Source organism: Melanotaenia boesemani, chromosome 1, assembly GCF_017639745.1.
Source record: "Melanotaenia boesemani isolate fMelBoe1 chromosome 1, fMelBoe1.pri, whole genome shotgun sequence".
Taxonomy (NCBI): Eukaryota; Metazoa; Chordata; class Actinopteri; order Atheriniformes; family Melanotaeniidae; genus Melanotaenia; species Melanotaenia boesemani.
In genome coordinates, this window is record NC_055682.1 from 22,644,652 (window position 1) to 22,657,744 (window position 13,093).

A 13,093-nucleotide genomic window follows, 5' to 3' on the forward strand; every position below is an offset into this window, starting at 1 on the left:
CCTCATTGTCACTGTGTGGCATTTGGTATCATTTACTGTGCAAACACTAAAGACCTCGTGCAGCGCAATGGTTGGCTTCCCCTATGTCCCTTGTAAACGGAAAAACGGTTGGGCATATTGTATTCCATGGTTTGTGGTTTTCAGTCTGACGTTAAAGAAACTGAGTGGTTGAACGCCCTGATGAGGTCACAGGCATCTGCCCTTAAAGTCAGTGTGTACCTTGAAATCAAACAAAGCCTCGGGAACATTCACTTTGCTTGTTGCATCAAAGGACACAGGTTGTGAGTTATACCAGGATTTTTATCTATGTTCCTTCAATGTTGTAATCTTCATTTTCTCAGTGGTATGACCTTATATAAATCTAAACATGATAAATGTTGGAACAAATATTGATATTTTTCTTTATTGTTTTATTTTGATTTTGATTTTGATTTAAAAAAGTTAAAGTGCCATTAATGTTGTGTGCACATCTGTTTTTCTTTATTTTTGCTGATTTCTGCTGATGTATAATGAGCTTAACTTAGCAACACCAACAATTTAAAAGGTGGTTCTTGAAACACGTTATTGGATTTGTTTTACCTGGTTTGAATGGACACATTGTGCTTGTTTTATATGTAGTTGTCTCTGTTCTGAAGTTTTGAAATGAGCTGAGAGAGTTGAAATGCCAGACACAGATTAGCTTTTGTCATACCAGCTCACAACCAGGTTGACCTTAACCTGACCACTTTGGTTTGACGTGTTCTCAGGATATTGTGGTTAAAAGTGCTATGTGATTAATACTTTTAGTTCTTTAAATGTGTATGTTGAAGTCGGGTAACAGCAGGTTTAAATATTTACTTGAATTATGACTGCAACTTCTTTATAATATTATTAAATATGTACAGATGAACAAAATGTGATTAATGCAGTTTGGCTGGAGTAGATGGATTTATGTGAAACATTTGTGTGTGATGGAGACACATTTTTCTTTAATTCTTTTTCTGCGTAGCAGGCCAGATTGGGGGAGGACTACATGCTTCCATTTAGGATATTTATTCCCAATACTATATACCTTTTACAGGAGGGAAAAAAACCAAAACAGCATTTTATAATAAAAAAAAAAAAAAAAATTAAATTAGTTTTTTTTAACCAGTGACCATAAAACATCAGTAGGATTTTACTTATCTGTTAATTCTTTAGTGAAAATAAATGAATCATTAATAAGCCGAGTGTTTTTTTTTAAATTGCACCTTCAGAATTATAAATGAGGAGTTAAATAAAACATTGTGTACAGTGCTGTGTTTTTACAAAATGATATGCACATTCACAAAGCTTCCTGATCTATGAGTTTAATTGTACATTGAGCATTTCTTTTAAGGTGACTTTTCCTGGTAACCCTGAAAATGATTACTGGTGTGTATGCTGTAAAATCAAACCGCCACCTCTAAACACATTGTTCTCGCTTGCCTACAAACTGTCCAGGGAAATCTCGATAAGCTTGTTTGTTCATCTTGATTGTGGTGCATTGAGTTAAAGTAGAGTCTACAGTTCCTTGAAAAATGAGAAACTTGCCTTGCTGTAGACCTGAAATAGGAGATCACTTACAGCTACAAACAAGAGGAAATTCACCACCGAAACACTGTATTCAGGTCATTTTATTGTGTGCAGGATGACAATAAAACGAGCTCTTTGGATAATGTCTCAGCACACATCACAGCTCACTTTACTCACTCAACACAACAAAAAAGCAAAACTACAAACTGAGATTTGTGTGTGTGAACACTGGCTACAGAAGCTTGATATGATGAATTTCTTTGTCCTATCTGTATAATTGCCTTTCAGACTTTTTATTGTGTCGGGCTGATAAAATATCTGTAAGCAATAAAATTATGTTGTCAACCGTTTTCTCCAGTACTTTCCATGTTCTGTCCTTGGCTGTAACCATTCAGTTTCTGCCTCGGGCATTTGCCCTCCACCCTCGAGGGGCTACTTCACTTCACTGAAGCTGACTCCATCCTTTAGCATCCAGGGTGTGGTCTAGCTTTCCAACCACACTTCTCCACCTCTACCGCCAGTTCAGTATACCTAAGCATTTTTCTTTTGCAAGCTCCATCAACTGCACCCTCCCATGGGAGTGTAAGCGCCCAAATTTGCTGTTATGTGTCTGACCACAACATTAGGTTGAGCCTCGACGCCCTGCTTGCTGCTTCCTGTGGGATTATAAACTACTTGTACTTAGCTGGGTTGCTCAACGCCTGCTCAAATCTGCTCTTCTCATTTGCTCATGAGGAAAATACTTCGATTTGAAATAAAGTATAATAGTAGTATTTTATGCTCTCTGTGCTTTCTCATAACTTTTGGCACATGTTGGAGATTAAGTCTTACACAATAAAGCTTCTTGGAACTAGTAAATTAATTAGTTGAAACACTGTTTTACTGGTTTCTTTTCTCTTTCCAGGTGAGCTGTGACTCTCCCTGTCTTTGTCTCTCCGAGCACTTGCATGTACTGTGAGCAGCCCCGGCCTGCTGGAGAGGTGCTGTGCTCAGTGACTGTGCTGCGCTAGGAGAACCCATGGCGTCTGGCCCTCCATCTCCCACCGTAGGCCACGGGCTCAGGCTGCTGGAGTTTTTGGTTGGGGTTGTGTTGGTGTTGCTGGTTTCTGGGCTGGAACCAGCATTTGGTCAGCAGGTATACACCAACACATGGGCTGTCCATATACCTGGAGGTCAGGAGGAAGCTGATCAAATAGCCAATAAACATGGTTTCATCAACCACGGACATGTAAGTGATGAACTGCTTTTTTGTCGATGTTATGTGCTCTATTTGAAGTAGTCTTGTGATTCAGTGAAATGATGGAGAACTACAGCAGCGTATACTGGGGGTGATACAAGGGGAGTTTGAAATAGAAACCAGCTATGCTTTGAATATGCAAATAATGGATTCACCTGTTCCCTACAACATTGTATAAACACAATGCGATCTTCTAGCTATTACTCAGTGTGATGTTTTCTGTTTAGCATTCGACTTTACTGTCATTATTCTCTTTACAAAATTTTTGGTATGCAGATATACAAGCTTAATAAATGATTTACAACAGATTTTTCATTATGTTAACATAATTTGGGCTTCCTGTCAGCTTAGCTGTCCAGGAGAACATCAGAGTGCATTGAGCTTATAGATTCCTTCTTTTCCACCAATAACAAACAAAACAAACAAACAAAAAGAAACAAGATTTTTAAACAGTGTTCATTATTGAAAATCATATTTCTTTTTTTTTAATAAGTTAAAGGATATCAGGTAAAAACCAGTATTTATTTTCTATATTCTATTGTATGTGTAATGTAGCCACCTTGTATTGATGTTTTCTTGCCAGCACTTTATTGTGATGAAGAGGATTTCTATTACAGGTGTGTCATTGTATTGTGGCAGTGGATCTGCAAGGAGCAGTGCAAGTCACAAGAATAGCTTTGTTCCATCCCTGTTGTTTGCTGTTTTACTTGTGAGAACAGAAGTGTAAAAGAATGCTTGTTGTTGAACTGGTTATGGCAGTCTTTAACCTCGTTTACATCTTGCAAGAGTTCTTTTGAGTACTTTTAGAGTTGAAATTCAGTAGGAAGCTCATGCTAAAACAAAAGAACACATCGCTGAATTGTGGATAAATGAATTATAATTGTTACAGCAGCTCTTACAGAGAATGCACTTTGTAATTTAAATGTAATATTTAAATGGAGAAAACCAAAATCTATGACCGATCGCGGTCCCAGGCTTATATTTCACGTGTTATTTTGTAAGCTTCTCCGTGAAATTGGGAGAGGACGGAAACGTACTTCAAAACTGGAAGTTGAGCTAATCTACTTAAGTGAAATAATGTTTTTCATATAACTCACCATGAGAAAGCTCTCACATTGCCCATAGTTTTCCAAGCTTAGTGGGTAAATTAGGGATTATAATTTCCTGTGTGTCTCAGTGATGATTTTCCCCCCTTTATGATTTCCTGTTTGACTTCAGTGGGAGCTGATCAGCCAGCTTATCCTTTCACATCATCAGCGCCTCCCTTAAGAGGAATAAAATGATTGTAAAATTAGCTTAGGCTTCACCCTGACTTTGGGAAATGTTTCCTTATGTTTGTTACTCATATGGTGTTCATTTACTCTTATGCACTGTTCAAATGTTCGTGTTATTTTTTTTATATTGTATTAATTAGCAGACACTTTGAACCACAGCTACTTACTAGGGAGGAACATAATAGAAAAATGTAGGTCTTTACATCTTGCCCAACATGAAGACTAAGCAAGTTGGACATTGAACCAGCAACCTACTAAATAAAAGAGAACCACTCCCTACCTCTTGAGTTACAGCTGCCTCAAAATGAAATCTGGAACAGGACACAAACATTTCAACCATCTCCACACTCATGTGTAATTCAGTCAGAAATCAATTAATTCCTTTGGAAGTCCCCTTAATATCTGATAGGTGTGTGAAATTATGGAACCTTTTTTCGGCTTTTCTCCTCAAGGACACTTTCCCCCTCCAGCTTTTATTATCTCATTAAGTTGATTGAGTAAATGTAATGAAAATTTTAACTTTTAATCTCTGGCATGCACAGAGAAGTTCCCCCTCCTCCCATTCTTCCCACCCATTCTGTATTAGGCATCGTCCTTTATTTGTTAGTGGCCATTTCAACAGGCCTGGCTTTTAGTTTCTATTAAAGGTAATTGTTTCTTTCTTTTGTGTTGTAACCACTGCTTTGATGTCAGTTTCTATCTTTTGTAAAACTTGTGGATTTCTGCACCTCTGATCTAGAAACTTTTCAGTTCTAGTTTGCACAACAGCCTTTAGCCATCCAGGCTCAGTTCAGTAGTTTTACAGAGTGGACACGTATCCAGACAAAGAACAAGCAGCTCTGCATGCAGATGTTTAAATCCACAGCCTCACTGCCTTTCCACGGAACAGTCCTCTACGCTGCACAGCATATGGTCTTACTGGTCACGACTGAGAATGTTAGCCGTGCTTTGAATCATAGCATGGAGACTAATGACTAATCCTAGGGAGTTAAATCCTTTAACTATGTATTTTCTGTGGACAATGAGGAACGCAGACAAAGCAATTACGCCCATGTGCTCACAAAACTGCACCCTAGAGACAAGTTGCTGTGTGGTTTTGGCCTGACTCAGCAACTAACTTGAAAACATTTAATGATATTTTTAAGGAGGGAAAGTGGACTATCATTTTTGACCAGCACTAGATTGATGAGCTACTCTTGACAAAGCATCAAAGACTGCAATATAAGCCAGAGCACAGTCCTGTCAAATGAAGCGGTCCTTAATGAGGTTATCATGGAAGATATTAAGTAAAAGACTTGGGCTTTCTTAAGTGTGAAATGTGGATGGAAGTGAAAACAGATGTCCCATATTTTTACTCAGTGTTATTGTACCTCTTATTAGGCCTTTATGTTCCCTAACTTGCATATTGGTCCTGGAAAAAGGTTAGGCGAATATAACCCTGTAGTGACCCACCACACGGGTTAAAAAAAAAGGCAAGTGAGTGATTACTGTTCATTATCAAAAAAGAAGCACTTTGTGCTTTTGCAAGTTATTCCTTCTCTTCAGGAAGCTCATGTGGTTTTGAAATTGAGCAGAATGAAAAATTATTAAAGGACACAAGTTTGGATGAACAAATCAGGATTAACCTCCTCCTCTTGCTGCTGTAGCCTTTTTATCTAAAAGTTAAAGAGCTTTAAGATGCAACAACTAGATGATGCTGTTGTAGCAAAGAAAATGGACATCTAGAGGCACCGCCTTTAATATAACTGTTGATTTGCTACTCCGTATAGACCAGGGGTGCCCAAGTTCGGTCGATGCAGCTCTTCCCCAACACACTTGAATCAGATGTCATCTGCATGTCATTCAGCTCTGCAGAGGCCTGGTAATGAGCCAGTCATTTGATTCAGATGTGTTGGAGAATGGTTGATCTAAAAGTTGCAGGATGGGAGATCTCGAGGACCGGACTTGGGCACCTCTGGTATAGACCAAACAGATAAGGAATTAGATGATTATTTCTAATAAAAATGCTTCAGATGCTGGATCAAGAGGCTTTCTGTTTGAACTACTCCAAATATCACCGTAGTTAAAAACCAGTAGAGTAAATGACAATTACTTCTATTCCATTTAGGTTGCATGTGGTCCTTGGCATGTTATTTATGAACATTTTGCATTCATTAACTTTGAAATGTAAGCTATCGCCACAAGTGATGTCTACAATACAAATAAACTCCTGCTCTGATGGCACATCGTATCCAATCATTGATTGAAATAAAGCCATTACCTTAGCGATAGGAACAAGAAAATCAGTTTAGCCATTTTGCTCACAGCGGATGGTAAATGAGAGTTGCTTTGTTAGCTGTGTGTGGCGAGGCATGGCGTGTCTGAGCTCCGTGTGTGACTGCTGGTGTGTGCAGGTGTTTGAATTAGGCAGGAGAGCTGGAGGGGAGGATCAAAGACCACAGCTGGGCAGGTTTTATAGCTCTGGTGATGGTTTTTATTTTACATTTGTTTCTTTTGTTTTTAATTTCCCTCTCTCTGCTTACACTATGGCATCCATACAACCTCTACCCTAAACACATCTGATTTTTGTGTGCTCCTCTATTGGGGCACAAGGGGCACGCTGTCATGGAAAAAACAGTGTTAAAGTACAACAATTAAAAATGTAGAAAGATTATAACATTTTTTGGAATTCCAACAAATAAGAGGAATAGTTTTTTTTATTTTTAAATTAAATTTTTTGTTGAAACAACATATATTTTATCTGACATATCTCATTAAGGCGTGAAACTGCAAAATTCACTCATTATTCAATATGTGTGTGCTTCCTAAAATTACAGCTGCTGTTTCACTGTTGATAGTCAAATTATCAACAAATAATTTCAAATAAGAAATGAATCTGTTGATTAAATTTCTTATTTGGCTTTTGAAATGTCAGAAAATAGTAAAAATGGAAAGCTTATCTGGAAAACAGAGTTGGACAAACAACACATGTTCACATGTCCAAACTGAGTCTGTTAAACTCTCAATCTCACGAGTTTAGTGCAAACCACACTTTGAAACACTGATCTGAAAAGCTTGAGTACGGCGTGTTAGTTTTAAACAAACTGTACAGCGACAAAGTTTTCGACTGTGGTGAATTTCTTGTGATCCCTCTGCCCTTTTTTTTTCAAACCAGATCCTTCCTGACGTGATAACTGCAGAATGACACATGATGTAAATGAGGCTTCTGCTGACAAATCTCTTCCTTTGTTAGAACTGCAGACATTTTGTTTTGTCCCTGAACTTAGTTTATTTCTTTTTTTTTTTTTTGTTCACTGCTGAGCCAGTGTTTTGTTGATCAATTCTTCAAGCGGCGTTTGTTAGCTACCTTGCAGATGTGTGCCCTAGCAGTAATCACGTTGTGAGATGGTCATCATAAATTACTGCAAGTCAGAATTTTCTTCAGGCTATCTTTGGTCACAAGACTGTTTACAATGACCATCTTTGAACCCCTCTCACAGCTACTACTGTTTCTCAGCTGGGTCTATATTTTTTTATGATTCTTTTATGTTTGTCTTTTGCTTGGGACAGTCCAGAATTATTGTGCATGGCACAGTTTTATGAGCAAATATTTCTAAGGCAACTGTGCCAGCAGCTGCCCATGGCCTCATTTTGTCCATAGCTGTCTTTTGTATTCATTTTTAAAATTTGTTCTTAGCAGTGGCTGTAAATATTGGGTTTTATCATACTCTGTCCAGCCATTTGATGGGACTGGTAAATCAGATTCAACGTGGCATAAAAAGGCTGCAACCCATCTGTCTTCTTTGTTTCTATTCTTTCATAGTTATCACTGTTGAGGCAAAATTTGCTTGAAATCTATTTGATTTTTTCTGTCCTGGCTTTTTGACAGTTGACTATTCGCAATGAGTTGTGTGAAACTGACACAGTAAAGCACAGCAACTATCCTGATTGAGTCCCTCTTTGCACCAACCTCTGTTTTCCTGTGGCTTTGTTAGTGCCCCCTCTTCTTCTTCAGTTAATTCTTAAAGTTGCTGTTGTTATAGGAAATATTGATTTGAATGTACTTGAAAATAACTGAACCATAGTGTTTTAAAAGAAAAAGGTTGCAGTGTCCAAGTGGTTTGTGAACAGATTACTTTGGCAGCACTGTGAGATTAGGGGGCCATTTTAAACAAGGGGAATAATTAAAACTTAGTTCAAGTAATAAAATTAAAAAACGGCTGACTTGCACAGCAGTAAATGGGTATTAAGTGCCTTTTAACTTGCATCTGCTGATGGTTATTTTGCATTTTAAAGACCTTTTTCCTGCCCACATCATCAGACTTGCACTGCAGGACCTGCAATCGTAGTGCTCTGTCAGGATCAATTGCACTTCCATTAAGCAGGTATTTAAATTAATACCGAGTTAGGATTGCAGGGTTACTATTATAAGAAAGATCTTATTAAATTATAAGGACTGACACAATTGAACACACGTTGAGAATAATTGTAGTGCCATGTATGAATAGGATCAGCTGCCACAAGATCAAAGGTATGATTTAAAAAATGTATAAATCAGTGGGTGCAGCTACTAAAGCACTCTTCATTTGATCACTTTGATTGGCAGTGAAGCCACTACAATAGCTGTTTGTAGGTCAACTGTGTGGTGAAACATTTTTCCTTTCTGTTTTTGGCCTTAAGGTTTTACCATCTTTTTTTTATTATCTTTTATGCAGGACATGAAGGTTTGATTATTGATGACAAGGTTAAAGATTTCTGATCTGCAGCACAGCTCAACTTTCTGACCTGGATCATTTATGATCAGTGTCATTATTCATTGATTTGCCATTATTACGTACAGGGAAGCTAAAACATAAGTATAACTGTGAGGTGGTGTAAAATTGGTGTGACAAGTATCGTGAAACAGGAAACTTTTTTTTTGTTGTTGTTTCCTGCACCGTCCTGTTCCAGGAATATGAATCAGGTGTTCATTTAAAGGAAACGCTAAAAGATATGCAAGCTGTTTTAGGATAACAAACTTATTTAATTATTATCAATTTTTTATTTATTTTTTTTAACCAAAGGTTGAAAAAAAACTTTGAATTCCACTGAATTTTTCCCACTTTCTCTACATAGTAAAAATGCAGAAACATTTCCTCCAAAGCTTGCTCCGTTTCTTTGGGTGAACAGTGGCTTCTGATGCTGGTGGATAAAAATGCCCGTATTCATCCAGCTGATCTATTTAGAGATCAACTGCCTTCATAGCCTTTTCTGATAGTTTCGCCTGGGGCTTTGCTTGTAAGGGAGGATTGTGTTTGGTTTACTGTGCCCTTACTGTACTCTACGGCACCAGATTTTCTTTCTATCTAACATGCTCAGTTCTTCTCCCCTTCTAGAGTGACTACAGCCTTTTTCCAAACATTATTAATATTCTGTTACACACAAGATTAAAGCAGGAACAGAAGGGGCAGATACCATCTGAAGTTCTGATAAAATAGATCAGATGACACTGCTATCAGTAAGTCATGACACAGCACTTAAGGGCTACCCATGGAAGAACTTCTCTTTTATCTAACACACTGCTCTGTTGGCTTAAAAGAAATAGCTGAGCTCTAATCTTTCTTCTGTATTTATTTGGTTTTTCCTTTAATTTTACAGGCTTGTTTAAAGTAAAACTCATTCCCTCCAGCACAGTCAGATATTGCAATATCTTTTACTAAATAATTTAATACTTAACATCTTTGCTTTTTTCCAACTGTATTTATATGCAAAAAAACTGAAAATATGCTCTCTTGGTAATGTGAACATGTTGAGCATTAGCAACATAGAAACTTGGATAGTGCAACAATTAGTATGACAACTTAAAGATCAACTCAAACTAAGCTCCAAATTGAACAGAATTTTCAGGCAAAAAAAAAAAAGAACATTTACACAAATCAGTCATAAAGGTCCACAAGGATTGGACAGTATAGTCCACTGATGTGTTAAAAAAGAAAAGAGCCGGGACCCTCTGCACTCTGAACTGTCAATAGTTTTTTTTTTTTAGTGATGAATGTTACTGTATAAATACGGCAATATTACCGCATTACATTTCAGCTGCATTTACGTGGACATGTAGTACTTTTTCCACTGAGAGTTTATGATTTGTAACTTACGAAAAGCAACAACCAGAAAACATACTGTATATATGTTTTATTAATCTCTCTTATTTTATAAGTGTGATCCCTCTTAAGCTCACTAGACTACAGAGGGAATATTTTTCTCCTCCATACAACTTAACAGTGTCTTGCTTCATATTCTGCCCTTCTTTCTGTGCATATTTGTGTTTGCAGTGGTTAAAAAAAAAACTAAATATTTTTCTAAGAGGCCTCTACGTGCAGGTATCAAAGACATAAGTATGTGAGGACAGAGAGAGATAGAGAATATATGGTTAAAGGTGGAGAAGTAATTACATAATTCTTTATTTTTACTTAAACGAAGACTGAAAATGTGTGGATGCAGCCTAAGTCACCCTGAAGTAACTATGTTTTGACAATTTGTGTTGCTGCTGTACATAAAGAAAGAATTATATCTTATGTTATTGTGGATTTTCTGTGAAACAAGAGACTGTCATGCTAGTACTTTTAATCAGTGTTTTTATTTATTTATCTTTTTTAAGCTTTGAGCTAACTGTCCTCAGTGTTTGCGGTAGCATTATTATAGAAGTCACCATGCATAGACATGAGCCATTTCTCAAAGTTTGATTGGTATCATCCATTTTGTCAACGCTGAACAGCCTTATTATTGAAGCTGTTTATCTTAATAACATACTGAATGTGTATTCTGTGGAAAAGGGGATGAAGCATGTTTGCTTGGCTTAAAATGATTACTTATATAATTATACACCAGTTATTAATCCACGAGTACCGATTCACATGGAATTTGTAAAGCTGTAAGAATGTAAGCAGAGTTTGTTTTTTATCTTTTTATTTAATTTAAGCGTTGCAGCTTTAATTAAGCAACAACACAGATTCTCTAAACTGTTTCTGCCTATGTCTATCAGCTCTTTGAGGACATATAATTTCATAAACTGCAACACCTCAGTTTACATACTCTGCTAAACTACTGGTGCTGCACTGCCTGATAAGGGAAGAACTTTTCTGACCCATTTCTTTGTTGAAACTTCATTGCAAGGTACATCTACTCTGAATGAAAGAAAAACACAATAAATTAGGAGCTGAATATACAGTTGCATAATTGGACTCTGGAGATTTGAGGCAATTAACTATGGGTATATAAGGGTGTCGTAGAATCTTCTGACAGGATATGATTTGCCCAGAGATGATGGGAGAAGAACCTGCCTGATGAGTTCTGATTGAAGCTGTTTTGCATGATTTGTACAAACCCATGCAACCATCTGTTTGGTGCTTCAGCATTACCAAACATGTAAATAGCACTTAACATCATAATTAAGCTTTGTTAAAAGAAAACCCACACCTTTTTGCTCTTCAACTCGTAGTTCTGTAAATTGATTCTAGCACATTTTATTGTACCTTGTAATACAGAGTAAAATGATCCTTTAAAATGTGAGAAAATTCTGAGGCATTATTTTTCCAGCAGCTACATGTAACCTTTTTTCACCAAGAAGAAAAAAAATCAATAAACATGTCCAGAGGAAAAATGGAAGGTCATAGCTAATATTTGCAAAACTTTATGCTTTAAATGTGCAAAAATTTTGAAAAAAATACTTTTTTTTGTTTTATCTAGACACAAAAGGAGTTAGAAACTAGGAAGACAACCTGTTTGACAATTAAAAGTTGACCTTAGGCAACATCATTAAATTATTTTGAAGGTGACAAAGCTTCGCCACCACTAGACATTAAACATCTCTTTAACAGGCAGAGTTAGTTGTTTTTGGCTTTGTCCTCTTCATCCACTGGCGATGATATGCAGTTTATATTTAACACAAGGTTGGATGGATACCAGCTGCTATAAAAGCATCAGTGTTCCTATTCATTCTTGATATGTTACTATGCCCAGAGGGCCTCTCCAGGGTCCTAAAGTCAAACACACCAGTGGTACAGATTGCCTATTCTAAATATTTTATCATACTTAAGCATGTTTTGTAAGCTGGTTTGCTTTTGCCATATCTTCATTAATCTTTAACGCACCACTCTGTGTACTGTGGCTCTGCCCTACTTTAGCCAACGAGATGATGGGTCCAACAGTGTGTGCAGCATAACACAGTTAGTGTAGCATGTCCCTTGGAGACGGCACTGCTTTGATGTTTGTTAATGAATGCTGCTAAATCATTTCACTGTCAGAACTGTTGGCTTTTGGTCCTTGTTGGGTAAAAGGAGACCCATTAAGAGGATGTTTTTTTTTTGTCTAAAGAGAAATGTATGGTTTTGTGGTTGATCAGTGACAGAGATCAGAGTGTTGCTTCTCTCCTGAAACTTAGGTCCCTTCTGGTTTTTGTCCTTGAGCTGAAGTCGATGTGGTAGCTTCCCTTTATTCAGAGCTTCAGCTTCTCTAACTAAGTACCCTCAGATTGCACTTTATTTCAGTGCTGCTGCTTTTCTTTAAAAGTTAATGAACCACAGAGATTGACTTATCCTGTTTGCTCTGCTGAAGACCGTGTTGACAGGATGGACATTGGAGTCAATATACCTAAAAATTTAATTCCTAATCCATTTTCATCACAAAATAATGGAATTGATTTAGTGAATCGACATGATTTTGTGGATGAGCGATAGAAGTACAAAACTGTAATTATATAAATATGAAAACTTCATAGCAATTTACCTTGCCTTTATGTTTGGAACAAGTGAAAATAACAAGAAATGGTTTGGGGAGTTTTTATTTATTTTCCAGTACAACATGGGCTGAGCACATGATGTTATGCCTTGAAGCACTGAACTTTTATTTAGAGAAGGTCTTGGCTAAAGACATTCAATTGCATCTGCAGAGGTACACAAGGTGAACATCTCAGTACGCTACAGGGTTTTTACTAGTAGGGGCTGCAGTACTGTACTAGCATTGTCAGGAAAATTAGGGCATGATTATGACACATCAACAACCTCTTTATTTCCAAGGCAGTTCCTGGATTGGC

The 13,093-nt window shown here is 37.2% G+C and overlaps 1 protein-coding gene across 5 annotated transcripts in view; it reads left to right on the forward strand.

Annotated features, from left to right (window-relative positions):
- Positions 1–13,093, forward strand: part of furina (furin (paired basic amino acid cleaving enzyme) a) — a 74,354-nt gene that overhangs the window by 2,573 nt on the left and 58,688 nt on the right. For 2 of the 5 annotated variants that reach the window (XM_041991393.1, XM_041991401.1), the window contains exon 2: positions 2,438–2,761. In XM_041991393.1, the coding sequence (XP_041847327.1) occupies positions 2,552–2,761 (210 nt within the window). In that variant the 5' untranslated portion in view covers positions 2,438–2,551. Of the gene's footprint in view, positions 1–233; positions 344–2,437; positions 2,762–13,093 lie in introns of those variants that run through there. The other 3 variants (XM_041991428.1, XM_041991407.1, XM_041991418.1) reach the window with 3 other exon arrangements.